The sequence below is a fragment of the Alexandromys fortis genome, unplaced genomic scaffold (genome assembly GCF_014885135.2).
Source record: "Alexandromys fortis isolate MF-2015 unplaced genomic scaffold, M_Fortis_MF-2015_v1.1 scaffold_258, whole genome shotgun sequence".
NCBI classification, from domain to species: domain Eukaryota; kingdom Metazoa; phylum Chordata; class Mammalia; order Rodentia; family Cricetidae; genus Alexandromys; species Alexandromys fortis.
Window position 1 is genome coordinate 261,830 of NW_026068132.1, and position 15,079 is coordinate 276,908.

The following is a 15,079-nucleotide window of genomic DNA, read 5'->3' on the forward strand; positions in this document are numbered from 1 at the left end:
TTTTTTTTTTTTTTTTCAAGACAGAGTTTCTCTGTATAACAGCAGTCTTGGAACCTGCTTTGTAGACCAGGTTGGCCTTGACTCTGCCTCCCTCCCAGTGCTGGGATGAAAGGCGTGCGCCACCACCACCCGGCTCCCTTACATCTTCAAGGCATATTGATAAATGAACTTATAACAAATACCAAAGTAAGAAACAAACACAATACACTCACTAAATATCCATACCAATTATTATTTATTGCTAGGATTTAAACTTTTTTTAAGTGTTGGAGAAGCAGGAAAAGACCCCCACGGAGGCAGGGAGCAGACTGATCACTTACAAAGTGCCACAAGGTTGGTAAATGCTGGGTGCTAATAACTGGAGTACTCTTGACGGACAGGCAGAAACACTGAGTGCTCAGTGCAATGCAAAGAACAGCACACTTAGACGACTACAGAAACACTCAAAGGGGACCGAGCTCTCGACAACAAATGAACCGAACTTTCAGCCAACAAGCGAACTTAACTTTAACACATCGGCCTCGGGTGAACTCAAGCTTCAGTTAATCAGACTAGAACCAAGTCAAACCCATCTTGTTCTCTCCAGCTTCCCCAAAGCCTCGAGCTGTAGGGCTGTAGCAGATCCAATGCACGATCCCTTTAAGAGGTGGACCTCAAATGATAAACTACTGCTAGGGAACTAAGTGTAAAAGTCACCTGAGAAAAAAAGGGGTTGCAGAGGGGGCTGCACACATGGATACAAATGTATCCACGTATGCCGGGCTAGAGGGCTCAGTGCACTTAAACCGCAGTGGGGCTAGCCTGAAGCTTCCTGGACATCCCACCCAGAAAGTATCACACACAGAGACCTGCTCATTATGTCTAGCAACTGAGAAAAACAGCAACCAAGGACAGGCCCTACTCAGCCTCCCCAGGTCCCTGAGAAACAGGCAACACAGGCAGCAGGCCCCCCCAGAGCTGGTCCCCATCCCAGCAGACAGACGGGGAGCTCTCTAGTCCTTAGGGAGACAGCTGAGAAATGACTTATCATGGAGTCCAGGGCTTCCAGCCCTTCATGCACACAAAGACAGGACACTGTGGGAAAGGCCTGGCTGACCCCTTTCCGTTGGGTCCAACAGACTGGGGGTGGTTTTTGTGATGCCCCCTGGTGTGATCCAGCCAGCGCTGGAACGTTGCTCGACTTCTACAGAAACATATACTGGAAATATACACCAGAACCCAATGTTCAGAAAGTCCTGACACCGCCCGTGTGTGCTGGGGCAACCGCGGCGGCACAGGCGGCACACGACGAAGGCCAGTCCACCCTCCTGGCCATCAGAAGGCTATTTGGAATGTTAGGATCTTTGGGTCTCTGGCCTTTGGGGCCTCCCCAGAGACCTCTTCACAAGGATTGCAGAGTGCATTCCTCGCCTCGGCTGGCCAGAGCATTTCTCCACAGTGGTGATGGCAGAGCAGCAGAAACTACAGCTCAGATATAGTTGGTAGGGGGCTGCCGGGCATTGAGTCGCTGCATGTGGCAGCCGTGGCAGAGCAAATGTCCATCGAGAGGGAAACAGCAGCACCCTTCCTCGTCACTCAGCTGCATGCGGCAGTCCTAAGGAAGAAGACCGCTAGTTCACAACAGCCCAGGCTTCCCCCCACACTGAGGCCATCTTGGGAGTCTGTCCTGCTCAGTGTCATACTAGCCAACGCCTGGGAGATGGTGGCCAGGCAGGGAGGGTGGAAGCAAAAAACGCAGGAAGCCCTCCCCGCCTGGACACCAGGGGTCGCTGCTGTTTGCAGAGACAATGGCACAAGCTCCACCTCCAGCTGGCAGTTCACTCTGGGGAAGCCACATTCAAAACCACATCAACAACCAGGACCAGGAAGAGTAGCTACTAGAGGACAAGAGAGACTGGACACAGGTCACAACAGTGTCCTGCATCACTTCCACAGATGCCCAGTTCCCCTCCCAAACCCCAACTTCCCTCCATCAGCCCTGAACACCGATACTGACCTCACAGTGGTAGCACTCAAAGTGATAATCACGGTCCATCGAGATCACCCTCACAATGTCCTCACAGCCCTGAAACATGTAGAGCCCCACGGGGGTGAGTGCAGCATAGTGTCCCCGAAGTCACCGTCCCATCCACAGAAACCCTCCCGCTCCAACAGGCAGATCCTACAAAGGCCTCTCTGCAGTTCGACACAATCCCATCTAGCTTTGAGATGTTTTTAGCAGCTCCTACCAGAATGCTACCCCTAACCACAGCACTGTTCCAGGACAGTAGCCTCCATGCTTTCAGCTCGCCCTCTATATAGGGGCGGGGCCTTCCCTACTCCTCATGTGTGTAGAGAAGCAGGGAAAGCGGGGAGGAGCTGGGCACACGTCAGTCTAAGAAAAAGGCCTTTGGCTTTTCTCCTAGGCATACCTCCTCCACACACAGCTTAAAGAATCTCTGACCCCATTTTTACCAGCTGAAGGATAATGTCAGTCCCTGTATCTGGTGACCTTGAGAGCCTTGTACTCTGGACAGGGACAGAAGATACGGAGCCCAGGCCCAGCAAGACTATCGGACATGCCTGGGTCCGGAAGTTTAGGTCAGGGTGGTGACCCCAAGAGCAGAGTCACACGGGAATCTTCCGGAATGTACATTCCTCAGAAGTACCACTTCCCAAGGGAGGCCAGGCTGCATGTCCCCATCTCTTCCCATGAGGCAGCAGTACTGGCTGCCCTGTGGAACTCAGACACACTGACCTCTGAGGGGAGGATGGGTTGTCCACAGGCTGCACATTTTGGGGCATAATTTCTGAAAGAGAGGAACACTGATCAGCTGAGGCTGAGGGATCCCTGGGCCCAGGACCACATCTTACCGCCCCCCAGGGCAGACTCACTTGTGGTAGTCAGTGACGCAGTACACCTGGTTGGAGAAGTCCACTGTGAAGGGGACGCCATCCAGGCACTTGTTACAAACGATGCATCGGAAGCAGCCTGGGTGATAGGATTTCCCCATGGCCTGTAGAATCTGGCTCGCAGGGTGGGAGGAGGATCAGTCTCCGTTCTGTCTTGGGCTTCAGCTACCCATTATGTTCCAACCCCCTCCTGTCCTCCTAGAAGAATGCTACATAATTTGAGGGGACCAAGGAGTCTTAAAATAAAGGCAGAAAAAAATTCTAACAAAGGTCTCAGAAACTTCCAGGCCTGTGGATTTTTGTCATTTCTTGGAGACAGGGTCAAATGTATCTTAGACTGGCCTTAAAACTATGTGACAGAGGATGACCTTGAACTCTAGACCCTCTTGCCTCACTTCCAGAAAACTGAAGTAACAGGCGTGCGTGTACCACCACGTCTGGGATGTATGGTGCTAAGGAAAGAGGAACCCAAGACTGTTCACGTAAGGCATTCGCTCAACCAACACAACTGCCGCCTCCGGCCACACCTAACTTTTTATTACAACTTGAGGTAGGTGCCAAAATTTTTATTTATTTTTTTCAACCCTTCCCAGGTATCTACTAGATGGCCATAGGTAGGAATCACCAATCTAGCTGGGCAGTGGCAGCACATCCCCTTAATCCCAGCACTTGGGAGACTGAGGCAGTGGGATCTCTGTGAGTTCAAGGCCAGCCTGGTCTACAGAGAGAGTTCCAGGACAGGCTCCAAAGCTACACAGAGAAACCCTGTTTCGAAAAACAAAAATCAAAGAAACAAAAATCGCCAATCTAATTTGAGCCCTTTTTTTGTGTGGCGGGGAGGGATTTCAAGACAGGGTTTCTCTGTATAACAGCCTTGGCTGTCCTGGAACTCACTCTGTAGATCAAGTTGGCCTCGAACTCAGAGCTCTACCTGCCTCCAGCCAGTAGCAGAAAAGGGAGCCTGCTCACCTAGCTCAGGCTGGAGGGCAGGTTGTGTCTGTACAGTTGGTGTGTGTGTGGGGGGGGGGGACAACAAATCACAGGCCCAGCAGGGTGAGACTAGGGTTACAGATTTGCTCTCATGGGCAGAGGGGTAGCAATGCAGGACAGGACTGGGGACGAACGGTGAGAACATGGATCACTAGTGACAGGGTCCCTCAGCCACCTTCTCTCATGCTTACGAAGCCACCAGTTTTCCCCTCATGGCCAGGTCTCAGCTGAGGTGCATCTTACCTTCTCTAAAATCAAGTGGCCGCAGACACAGCACTTCTCAGCTGCCTCCTGAAACCCTGAAAACTGGAGAAGGGACAAAAGGTGTCACCAAGATGAAAAATGATGGAACCCAACCCAACGGGTGGGCCACCACCCAAGACTGTCCCAGAGTCAGGCAGAGCGACGCTCCTGGCTCACCAGATAATCTTCCTCACAGTAGACAGAGCCGTTGACGCTGTAGAAGGCCTTGCAGCGTAAAGTCCGTCCTAGGAGCAGCAGAGAAGGGGCTGGAGCCTAGGTTTGGGGCCTCAGGCAGGGCTTTTCCGCCTCTGGTCCCTGCTCCCCAGTGCTGCACAAGACAGCTTTCCCTTCTAACTGTCTAGTTTTCCTTCCCAGACAAAAACACCATGTACATGTGGAGACTGAGGCAGGAGGATCAAGAATTTAAGGTCAGCTTGGCCTATATAGTAAAGCCTGCCTCAAAGAGGAAAAAAAAAAAAAAAAGGAAAAATCCCATATAATACAATTAATTGGCTTTGGTCTCATTGTAGCTCCAACAATTTTTCCCTTTTTTCTTTTTTAAAGGTTTTTATTTATTATGTATACAGTGTTCTGTCTGCATATACTCTCCAGAGGAGTACACCAGATCTCATTACAGATGGTTGTGAGCTACCATGTAGTTGCTGGGAATTGAACTCAGGACCTCAGGAAGAACATAGTCAGTGCTCTTAACCTCTGAGCCATCTCTCCAGTGCCCCCAACAACTTTTCTATTCCCTGCTCCTCTAGCTCCTGCTTTCCCACACCTCCTCAGGGCCCAGCCAAAGTCAGGCAGGCTGGTGCCTCAGACCAGGTTGATTTATTTGCCTGAGCACCCTTTCCAGACCTTGCTCTCTGGGACCTCTAACCTAGGTTCCTTTGTTCCAGTCGGTATCTGGCTCTCACATCTGTCTAGCTCCTTCCTGCCACATGCTGCCCCTATGGCGGTCAGGACACCTGGGAGTTACCGCTTTGTATTGGAGCTTAGAGGAATGCAGGCGTCCCTAGGGTCAGAGGCAGGTGGATCATTTCCCTTCAGACCACCTTCCACAGAGATACCCCCTAAGGTCTAAGTGGTCACAGATAAGCAAGGTGTGTGGGGGTGGGGGAGAGTCCCGTCGGCTAGAAAAGCTCACTTAAATGACTTGGGAGACCAAAGGAGAGGACATACCCGGAAGAGGCCCAATGAAAAGGACAGCCAGAACAGCCCAGAGAGATGCAGGCAGAAGCTGGGGGAGGAAGAGAAAAGCTGAGCGCTGGAGTCAGACAGGCAGAGATAGGAGATTACAGGGTTAGCCAAAGAATCAGAATGGGTAAGCAGTGGAGAAGGGATAATGAGAGGTGAGGGAGGGTGTGGTGAGGGGGAGCACCCCCACAGAGGGCCTCCTGAGCTAACAGCAGCGGCAGACATTCCTGGAGTGTGATGTCATCAGCTTGGCATGGCCTGGTGGCCTCCACTCTAGTGAGGTGGCTGAACTCTGACCAGCCAAGAGAAAACCCTCCTCCCTCCCCCCCCACCAGCTACCCATTTCCCCCAGCCCACACCCGCCCTTCCCACATTCCAGTCTTTCACTGTCGCCCCAGGCAACTCTGCTGCCCCAAGACCAAACCTCACCGAGGAGAGGTGGGGCGGGAGCCCAAGGCTGGGCCAGCAGGGAGGCACAAGAAAAAGGGAGGTTCAGAGAAGAGAGGAGGCCGTAAGACAAGAGAACTCCAAAAAGCAGACCCAGCTCAGGGAGGGAAGTCAGGTAGCACTCAGACAGACATGCAGGAGCTAGGGCAGCTGCGGGGCCTGACAGGTGTTCCTTTCCATGAAAGGGTCCAGCGGGGGTGGGGTAGGGGGTGGGCGAGGGGGCTGCGGCAGGTGCACTCACCACAGGAGCAGCAGACAAAGCACTGGGTGTGGTAAAGGCTGTCCAAGGCCTGGCAGGCGTTGCTCTGCCCGTAGATGCCTTTGTTGCACTTGATGCAGGTGCCTGCGAGGGAAGAGCTGGTCAGTGGCTCCCCCCCCCCCTTCCTCAGCACGGATCTAGGCACCCCAAGCTTGCTCAAATGTGCTTGACTGACTTTGGCACAGCTCCCTTAGCTTTTGAGAAGAGAGGGCAACCAGAAACGGGACGCAAGCTCGACTTTAGAATGCTTGCCTCCCATGTGTAAAGCCCAGGTTCCACCCCTGGCACCAAGGAAATGGCTGTGTGGCTGTGATAGTGCACAGTGCAACCCAGCAGTCAGGAGGCAGAGGCGAGAGGGACCGGGAGCTTGAGGTTACTTAGGCTACACAACAGCTGAAACCTATGTTGAAGCCACGAGACCTGTTTGAAGATGAAGAAGAAAGGAAAAAATAGGCAGATCTTCTTTCTTAATTAGTGGAAATTCTCTGAACACCTATTTTGCGCTTAGCACAGAAACCAATCCTAAAAAAAAAAAATTGTTCAAGATGCTTTGTTTCTTTTGGGACGAGCGAGCGAGAAGCAGTGGGCGATGGAGATGCCAGCACACGGGTTCAGCGGCACCTGGAGAAACTTCCAGATTCCAAATTCCAGATTCCAAAGCAATCCAGGCCCACGAGAAGGTCTTTTGTGCCAGTGGGCCTTGTGAACAGTCCTCTAGGGAAATCAATAAAAACACAACTGAAGCTTCAGGGGCCAGGAATGTATAGGATGGGGCATGGGAGTGTGGCAGACCATATCATGGCCTTCCTGACACGTGAATCAGGGCTTAGCTGCTCTTCCCCGGGACTCTCCACTAACAGGCATACACCTGGCTCTGGAACCAGCCTTTCCTGGGTGTGTTCTTCCTTCCCTCCACTCCCCAATTCCAGGCCCATGACTGAGGGCTAAGACCTGTCTTTGGGGAGCAGATCCCAACGGGCCTGCCCCACCTTTCCCCCTCGGCAACTGCCACACTCCCTGCCTGTCGGGGCCCATCCCAGTCTTTGCCCAGGGGCTTTGGGAGCTGGTGCGGCAGCTGCAGCAACTGATGGGCCCGGGCCTGTCCTGTTCCCACCCTCTGGCAGCTGGGCAGAGTTGAAGCCAAGAGGGCCCCCTAACTAGAGACAACAGTAAAAGCAGAAGGTTACTACTAAGCCAGTTTACTGTAGGGGCTCTGTCGCGGCAACCTGGCCTCATCTCTGAGTTCAGAAGGTGTTCTCCTTTCTCATGACCAGAGGAATCTGCCCAAGATTGCCATGCCGGGGGTCCCGTGAGAGCCACGGACACTGTGGAAAGAGGAAGCTGCTCGGGCACGTTTGCCTCACCTCCGCTCACAGACCATCCACACCTAGCGTCTTCCTGCCATTTTACCGTCCGTGCTTTCTGTGGGCTCTGAGGGTTTAGCCAATGAGACTTCTTTTCCAGCTCTCTCGTGGGTCTCCAAAAGAAATTGTTAAATGGACATCGCCACTGTTTACCTTGAGCAAAGTGATTTAGATCATCTGCTCTGCCCCACCACCCCCCTTCCCGAGTAAGTCAAAAAGTGTGTGTGCGCGCGCGCGACAGCGCGCTGAATTCTCAGGCCCTTCCAGCCCACCTCGGTACTACCTTTGAACTTCAATTATCCTTCTCTCTGTTCATATTTCTAGCCATGGGGAAAGGGGTGTGGAACAGAGGGGGAACACGGACGGTGGGGAACAGAAGGTCCCCGGAAAACCTGAAAGCCCCAGAGTCAGGAGTGAGTTTCCTGCCGATTCAAATCAGAACTGCATTATATAATTCAGTAAGGTCTGTGGAGTTTGATAAGACCCCACCGCCTAGCTTTAACAACCGATCACTACTTCTTGAAAGGAATAGTGGAGAAGAGGCCGTGGCCAGGTTTCTTCAACAGGAGCAGGGAAGTAGAGCTACTTCTTCCTGAATGATGGTCAAGATTAGGGGGTACTCAAAGTCAGGTAACGCCTGGTAGTCACGCAAAGCAGGTATCTATCCAGGGGTAATGGTCTCCAAGCGGTCATTCATTTTGCCCAGACTTTCGGAGGCTGGGGAAAACAGGCTGGTAGGTACTCGCTGTAATACTGACATAAGAATATTCCTAACACCGGCCTATTTTAAAAGGCCCCCGGCACACACCTCACCACCAGGACAAGACTTGAGTGCCCTCTTTCCATTCTAGGGAGTTCAGGCCTCCCACCCAGATTCCATTTCCCCGACAGCAGCCACGACTACGCCGGAGCTAGCAAACATCCCCCAACGCGAGCCCAAGCTCCCCACCCCTCCGCCTGGCGGGCGCCGCCCACGGCACCTGGAGCGCCAGGGCAGGAGTCGGCACGCACGCGGCCGCCCGCCCCGCCCCCCGCGCATTCCCTGAATTCCTACGGGCGGAGCAAGGAGCGGGTGGGGGCGCGGCACGCCGGAGCTTGCAGGAGCCCAGCCGCGAGGGGGGCGCGGGAGGATGCTCTCCGGGCCCCGCAGCGCCTCCTCCTTACAAGGCCTCCTACTGCGACAAGCCTAGGTGCTCCGACGCTTGAAAAAAAAAAAAAAAGAGACCCCCAAGAAAACCAGAATTGAATTTGTCAGGGATCAGTAGCCCGGTCCCATTAAAAACCTGGCAGGGACGAGCAAGTGTTCTAGGGTCGGTCCTCTTCCATCCCTAAGGCCTCTTTTCTAGTCGGGGGTCTCCGCCTGAAACCCCAAGCTTTTTGGACCGTCGGGGTGTTGGGAAACCGCACGCGTTATCGGGTCTCTCGGGTCCCTAGCTAGCCTCATCTCTCCAACTCACCAAAGTAATCTTCTCTGGCCTCTGGCTCCCGCATCCGGGCTCGGGAGGCCTCTGGAACGAAGGGACCAGGGGACTCCTCCAGACCCGACGGCTCAATCCCCGAGAGTTCCCCACGGGCACCGGCTTCTCGCCCACCGTGGGTAGCCACCGTCAACCGCAGCAATGCTGTTAGTTCATCCTGGTAACGGGCCCCTGCGGCGCAGTCCCCGTAGCCCGTAACTGAGTGCCGTCCGGGTTGCGCCCCACGTCTCTCCAAGGGCCCCGCTGTTCCCACCACGGCTCCGGCTAGAGCTCCGGGGCTGCCCAGGGCTGGGGGGTACGAGTGGCGGCTCTCCTGGCAGCCGAACCCCACAGGCCGATGAGCGCACAGTCGGTCGAGGGCGGCATGGAGCTCCGGGTAGGCGGACGGAACCCCTCCAGAGGAGTAGCCCGCCGGGGCAGTAGTCAGGGGGAGGCCGAATAGGCACGGCCCCGCGGGCAGCGGGCTCCCGTGGCGCTGGTCGTAGCCCATGCTGATGCCGCTGGTCCGGTTGCTGCACGGCCGGCTACCTCCGGCTCCGCCGGGCCCCGCCCCGTCCAGCAGCAGGCTGCCCCGGGGACTCGACGGCTTGCTCGCGTCGCTGGCCGAGCTACTGGCGAAGCTGGAGCGAGGGCTGAGGGCCGGGGCCGTGGTCTCCAGCCGAAAATCAGGAGGCATCGACGGAGGTAGCGGCAAGGCTCGAGTGGGCGGAGGCCCCCCAGGAAAGGACCCTTCGAAGCGCTGCGCCTCAAAGGAGCCGCGAGCGTTCCGCTCGGCGTCCAGGGACCCTGGCTCCCTGGCCGGCTCCAAAGGCTCATCCCCAGGCCCCCCATTAGCTCCTCGGTGTCCTGATTTCCTAGGTCCCCCCAACCCACTCAGGCGCCCCTTGCCTGCTCCGGCGGTCCCATCAGACCCAGACCGGCTCGCTTCGCCCTTTCTGCGGCCGAACTTGGCGCTGCCGGAGTCCGAGAGTCTCAACTTTTCTAACAGGCGACTGGCTTTCTCCCCTAACCGCTCCATGCCCTCGGATCTGGGGCCTGCAGCCCCTTCCCCGCCCGGCACGCTGCAGCGTTAAGGCCCAAGGCCGGGCTTGGGTTCCCCGGGTCTCGGATTCCCGGGGTGCAAGAGACGCACGAGGGCTCAGCGGGCGGCCCAGGTGCCGGGCTCCCGCGATCCCGAAGCATGCCCCGGCAAGAGGGTCCGCTCGCGGCAGGCAGGGCCCACGGCAGGCAGCAGCCGTCCTCTAATCCACGCGTCCGCTCGCGCCACCGCCCGCCTGCCGGCCGGCCCGCCCCCCTGGCTCTCACTCGCCCCGACCCAACTTCTCCAAACTTTTGTCTGCCTAGCCGGATCTACTTTCCGGGAAGGGCGGAGCGCGGTGTGCACCCGGGGTTGGAGTGTCCGCGCAAGGATTTCTGCATCACAGGAAGGACATTGCCTCCGAGGTGGAGGGCCGCCGGCAGGACGTGAAAAGTCAAGGGGCAGACTGGGCAGCTGCGACCATACGATTCAAGAGTTAGAACAGGAAAGAGTTCAGGGGATGAGTGAAAGGGAACTCTTTGTTTACAGTTGGAATGTGCGGAGGGGCACTGTGGAATGTATCCATCAATGATGGGAAGAAGGGCATGTTCTACATAGACATCAAGACGTGAGGACTGAGGGGGAGATGGAGAGAGATGGCACAGGATAGGGAGGTAAACCATAACAGGAAGATGAGAGGAGACTATAAAGGAGGCTCAGAGACCTGAGTGTAAAGATAGCTCTGAGAGGATATGAATCACAGGCACGAATGTGGGAGCTGCAGGGACCGACGGATTCTTACAACAGGAAAAGGACAAGTTGGTCCTGAGAGCCTGAATGACACAGATAAACTACAATAAAAAGAATTTTCTGGACCCACGGTTCTTTGATGGTGCAGTGGGAGGATACAAGATTTATGTGCTCCTGTGAAAAGGTGCAGGGAAAATGGTTGGGGCTGATCCCTGCCTCAAGGGGGACAGAGAAAGATTTAGTGTGTGCTAACAGCACAGAGGAAAAGGTTTAGGACTAATGCACTCCTAAGGGAGACCAGAGACAGAGAGAGAGAGAGAGAGAGAGAGAGAGAGAGAGAGAGAGAGAGAGAGAGAGAGAGAGAGAGAGAGAGAGAGAGAGACTGGGAGAGACACCCCCTGGTGTTGGGAAGTGAAACTTTTGGTAAATATTTTAGGTGGCTAGAGATCAAAAGTGTGATTTTCAGGCAAGCATACACTAACTCTGATCATCCCCCATGGCTTGGCCACAAGAGGTTGGTGGGAAAATGTATTAACTTAGAGGGAATAGAAGATATAAGTGATCAGGGTGGAAAAGGGAAAGAGGAGATAATGACCAGTAAGGACAGAGAGCTGGAGAGATGGCTCAGCGGTTAAAAGCACTGGCTGCTCTCCCAGAGGACGCGGGTTCACTTCCCAGCACCCACGTGGCAGCTCACAGCTGTCTGGCACTCCAGTTCCAGGGAATACAACAGTCTCTCTCTCTCTCTCTCTCTCTCTCACACACACACACACACACATTCATGCAGGCAAAAAACACCAATGCACATAAAAATAAATATTTGCCAAGCATGATGGTGCACATCTTTAATCCCAGCACTGGGGAGGCAGAGGCAGATGGATCTCTGTGAGTTTGAGGCCAGCCTGGTCTACAAAGATTGTTCCAGGATAGCCAGGGCTGTTACACAGAGAAACCCTGACTTGGAAAAAATAAAATAAAGAAGACGCACTTGATTAAAACTGAACACCAGGCAGTTGATTTTTACCCAAAATAGTGTATGGGATGGTAGAAGATAGGAAGTGGTGAAAATTTTCTTTCTTTGCTTTTTTTCTTATAAGAAAAACATTTGAAGTTTTTTGTTTATTTGTTTTATTTTGTTTCATTTTTTTTTTTCCTTTGGAGACAGGGTTTCTCTGTGTACTCCTGGCTGCCCTGGAAGTCATTCTCAAACTCAGAGATCCACCTGCCTCTGCCTCCTAAGTGCTGGAATTAAAGGTATACACTACACCCAGCTTCCTTTTGTATTTGGTACTATGAAGATTACACACACACAAATCAACTGTATTATTTTCATCTAAATATTTTGGACACCTTATATAATTTCAGTGACCATAGGAATATATTCACAACACTTAGAAGTCTGAATCAGGAGAATGACTAGGTTGAGGTCAGTCATTCTGGGTTATGTAGTGATTTCTAGGACAGCCTGGGCTACATAACACTCTCTCTCTCTCTGTCTTTCTCTCTGTCTCTCTCTCTCTCTACACACACACACACACACACACACACACACACACACACACAAATAAAGCCAGGAGGCAGGCAGAGGCAAGAGGATCTCTGTGAGTTCAAGGTCAGCCAGGCTTACTCAGCCAGTTCTAGACCAGCTAGGGCTAGCGGTGTCTCCAAACCACGTCAAACAACACAGAAAGCGGGAAGGTGGTTTCTTTGTAAAAGCTGCATTTTCTCCCACAGCTCATCTCCCAGATAGTCGGCCTGTCCCTGGTCAAGCCTACAGCTTTTCTCTCATCTTGAAAATTTCCTCCCAGGCTGGAAACATTAGTAATGAGGTAACGTATCAGTTTGCAACCTGTTAGGAGCAACCTCTTAAAACCAAGATAAGGGTCCTACCCCACCCCCCCTCCAGACAGAATGAGGATTTGGGTTCCCCCAGTCATCTCTGAACTGTATGCACACATCTAATGTTTAGAAGTTTTGACCTTTGGGAATGCAGTTGAAAGTAATTTATTGTTATTTAATTGGTTTTGTTTTTTAACTTTTTGTTTTATGTGCATTGGTGGTTTTTCTGCATGTATGTCTGCAACTGGAGTGACAGACAGCTGTGAGCCATTTGGATGCTGGGAATTGAACCTGGGTCCTTGGGAAGAGCAGCCAGAGCTCATAACCACTGAGCCATCACTAAGCCATCTCTCTATGAAATGATATGTAGACCAGGCTGCCTCAACCCACTAAGGTTTTCCTGTCTCTGCCTCCCAAGTGCTGATTAAAGTCACCCCTGGTGAAAGAGGAATTCATTTATTTATATAAATATTTATCTATTTATGTATATGAGTGCACTATCTGCATGTACGCCTTTATGCAAGGAAAGGCATCAGATCCCACTATAGATGGTTGCAAGCCACCACGTGGTTGCTGGGAACTCAGGACCTCTGCAAGAACAACCAGTGTTTTTAATCCCAGAGCCATCTCTTTAGCCCCCAAAAGAGCGAGTCTTAGGAAGAGTTTTGAAGCTCCTAAAAAGACCCACTCAAAGGTAATGGGGGGGGGGGGGGGGGGGGGCTGTTCATGGGGATAACAGGAAGCAGAAACTAGAAAAAGGACAGTGAGGTGTCCTGGTGGGGTATGGCCCAGTAGTGCTCATGACCTCGGGAGGTCACCCTGTGGTCCGAACTGGTGTTGGAGCGCGCATGTGCAATCTTGTTTTGGTGCTCAGGTGAAGGACATCGACAGCTCTCTTGCTGTCATGAAGGTCTTCCTGTTCTCCGGCTTGGCAGCGGAGCCAGTAAGTCATCCACAGGGCCCTTTGTTTCTGATTCAGGATTTGGTTGTTGCAAGCTATCTTCAACACTAAATCCTCCTGCCTCTGCTACCTGAGTGCTAGGATTACAAGCATGTGCCACCAGGCCTGACTTCTGTAAACTTTCTCCCAGCTCCAAAACTACATATTCAGATGGCTTCTTAACCCAAACTAAAAACTCAAATAACTAGCCAGGTGGACCCTGTGTCAAGAGGGTCATAAGGTCAAGACTTGCCCAAGCCATATAATGAGACCTCATCTAAAAGTAAAAAGTAAAGAGAGAAGCCGGGTGGTGGTGGTGCATGCCTTTAATCCCAGCACTCGGGAGGCAGAGGCAGGTGAATCCCTGTGAGTTTGAGGCCAGCCTGGTCTATAAGAGCTAGCTCCAGGGGGCTGGAGAGATGGCTCAGTGGTTAAGAGCATTGCCTGCTCTTCCAAAGGTCCTGAGTTCAATTCCCGGCAACCACATGGTGGCTCACAACCATCTGTAATGAGGTCTGATGCCCTCTTCTGGCCTGCAGACATACAGACAGACAGAATATCGTATACATAACAAATAAATACATAAATTTAAAAATAAATAAATAGCTAGGACTATTATACGGAGAAACCCTGTCTCGAAAAACTAAAAAAAAAAAAAAAAAGTAAAGCGAGTGCTGAGGGTATAACTCAGTGGTGCAATTAGTGCTTACTTTGTACTTGGTCCGAAAGTCAACCTCCTGTACCACAAAAACAAGCCAATGACAATCACCCCACATTCATGCTAATGCCTCTACTTGGCAGCCTCAAAAGCACCCAATATTTTTGTTAACCTGCGGCCTCTTCTGGCTGCCTGCAATCACTCTCAAAGCTCCTGCTGAGCAAGAGCCTTAAACTGCTTGGCTGCCTAACTTAGAACCTAAGCTTAACCTCATTCCGCACCGCACCTCTCCTTCTATTGTTTTATTTAATGTGTATATCTGTACACCTTGTGCATGCCTGGTGCCCAAGGAGGCCAGAAGACATTGGATCCTTTGAAACTGGAGGGACAGGTGGTTATGAGTTACCATGTGGATGCTGGAAAATGAACCTGGGTTGTCTGGAAGAGCAGCCGGTGCCAAATACTGAGCCATCTCTTCCTTCTCGACCTCAAACCTGACCCAGTCCTGTAAGTCACGTCGGATGGACTCTGCTTCCTAAACATCTCAGTTGTGGCCGCCACCACCTTTACAGCCAGGCTACCGTAAAGGCTGGCTTCCTCCAGCCATGCGCTACCCTGAGGCCATGTGATTCTTACACACAGAAATGATCCTCTCACTTCCTGACTTTAAAACTTTCCAGCTGGGGCTGGGGATATGGCTTATTTGGGGAAGTATTTGCGTAGCCTGCAGGAGGCCCTGGGTTTGACGCACAACACCATGTAAAACCAGCGAGGTGACCTGAGAGGAGAAGCAGGAGGCTCGGTGAGTTCTCACTGCCCCCTCAGCTGTCTATGTCTATAGACAGCATAAGCTCTCCAGACTCTTGGCTCAGCATGGTGCCCTCCTCAAACCCTCTGCAGAAGAAGGAACCGTTGCCTGCACTCACTCCTGCCTCTGGACTTTTTTTTTTTTTTTTTGGTTTTTCGAGACAAGGTTTCTCTGTGGCTTTGGAGCCTGT

General features: G+C 52.7%; 1 protein-coding gene across 2 annotated transcripts; it reads right to left on the bottom strand.

The window, feature by feature from the left end:
• Positions 1-218: 218 nt before the first annotated feature.
• Ajuba (ajuba LIM protein) lies at positions 219-10,692 on the bottom strand. 2 transcript variants are annotated; one of them, XM_050126212.1, is made up of 8 exons: positions 8,856-10,242; positions 6,017-6,118; positions 4,303-4,370; positions 4,126-4,188; positions 2,875-3,005; positions 2,738-2,789; positions 1,997-2,065; positions 219-1,594 (listed from the first exon to the last, which is right to left on the bottom strand). In XM_050126212.1, the coding sequence occupies exons 1-8, from the start codon at positions 9,892-9,894 to the stop codon at positions 1,469-1,471; spliced, it is 1,650 nt and encodes a 549-aa protein (XP_049982169.1). In that variant the 5' UTR covers positions 9,895-10,242; the 3' UTR covers positions 219-1,468. The 2 variants fall into 2 exon arrangements, with proteins under 2 accessions (XP_049982169.1, XP_049982170.1); XM_050126213.1 differs by lacking the exons at positions 219-1,594; positions 1,997-2,065; positions 2,738-2,789; ... (2 more) ...; positions 4,303-4,370; positions 6,017-6,118 and adding an exon at positions 6,125-6,748 and having other exon boundaries at positions 8,856-10,692.
• Between the last annotated feature and the right edge of the window lie 4,387 nt (positions 10,693-15,079).

Bases quoted from the DNA above. Each gene is read 5' to 3' on its own strand.
- Ajuba (XM_050126212.1), bottom strand. From the start codon at position 9,894: ATGGAGCGGTTAGGGGAGAAAGCCAGTCGCCTGTTAGAAAAGTTGAGA. The intron at 4,189-4,302 runs GTGAGCCAGGAG...TCCCTTCTCCAG, and splicing joins ACTGTGAGGAAGATTATCTG to TTTTCAGGGTTTCAGGAGGC. The intron at 2,066-2,737 runs GTCAGTGTGTCT...TACATGTTTCAG, and splicing joins AACCCATCCTCCCCTCAGAG to GGCTGTGAGGACATTGTGAG.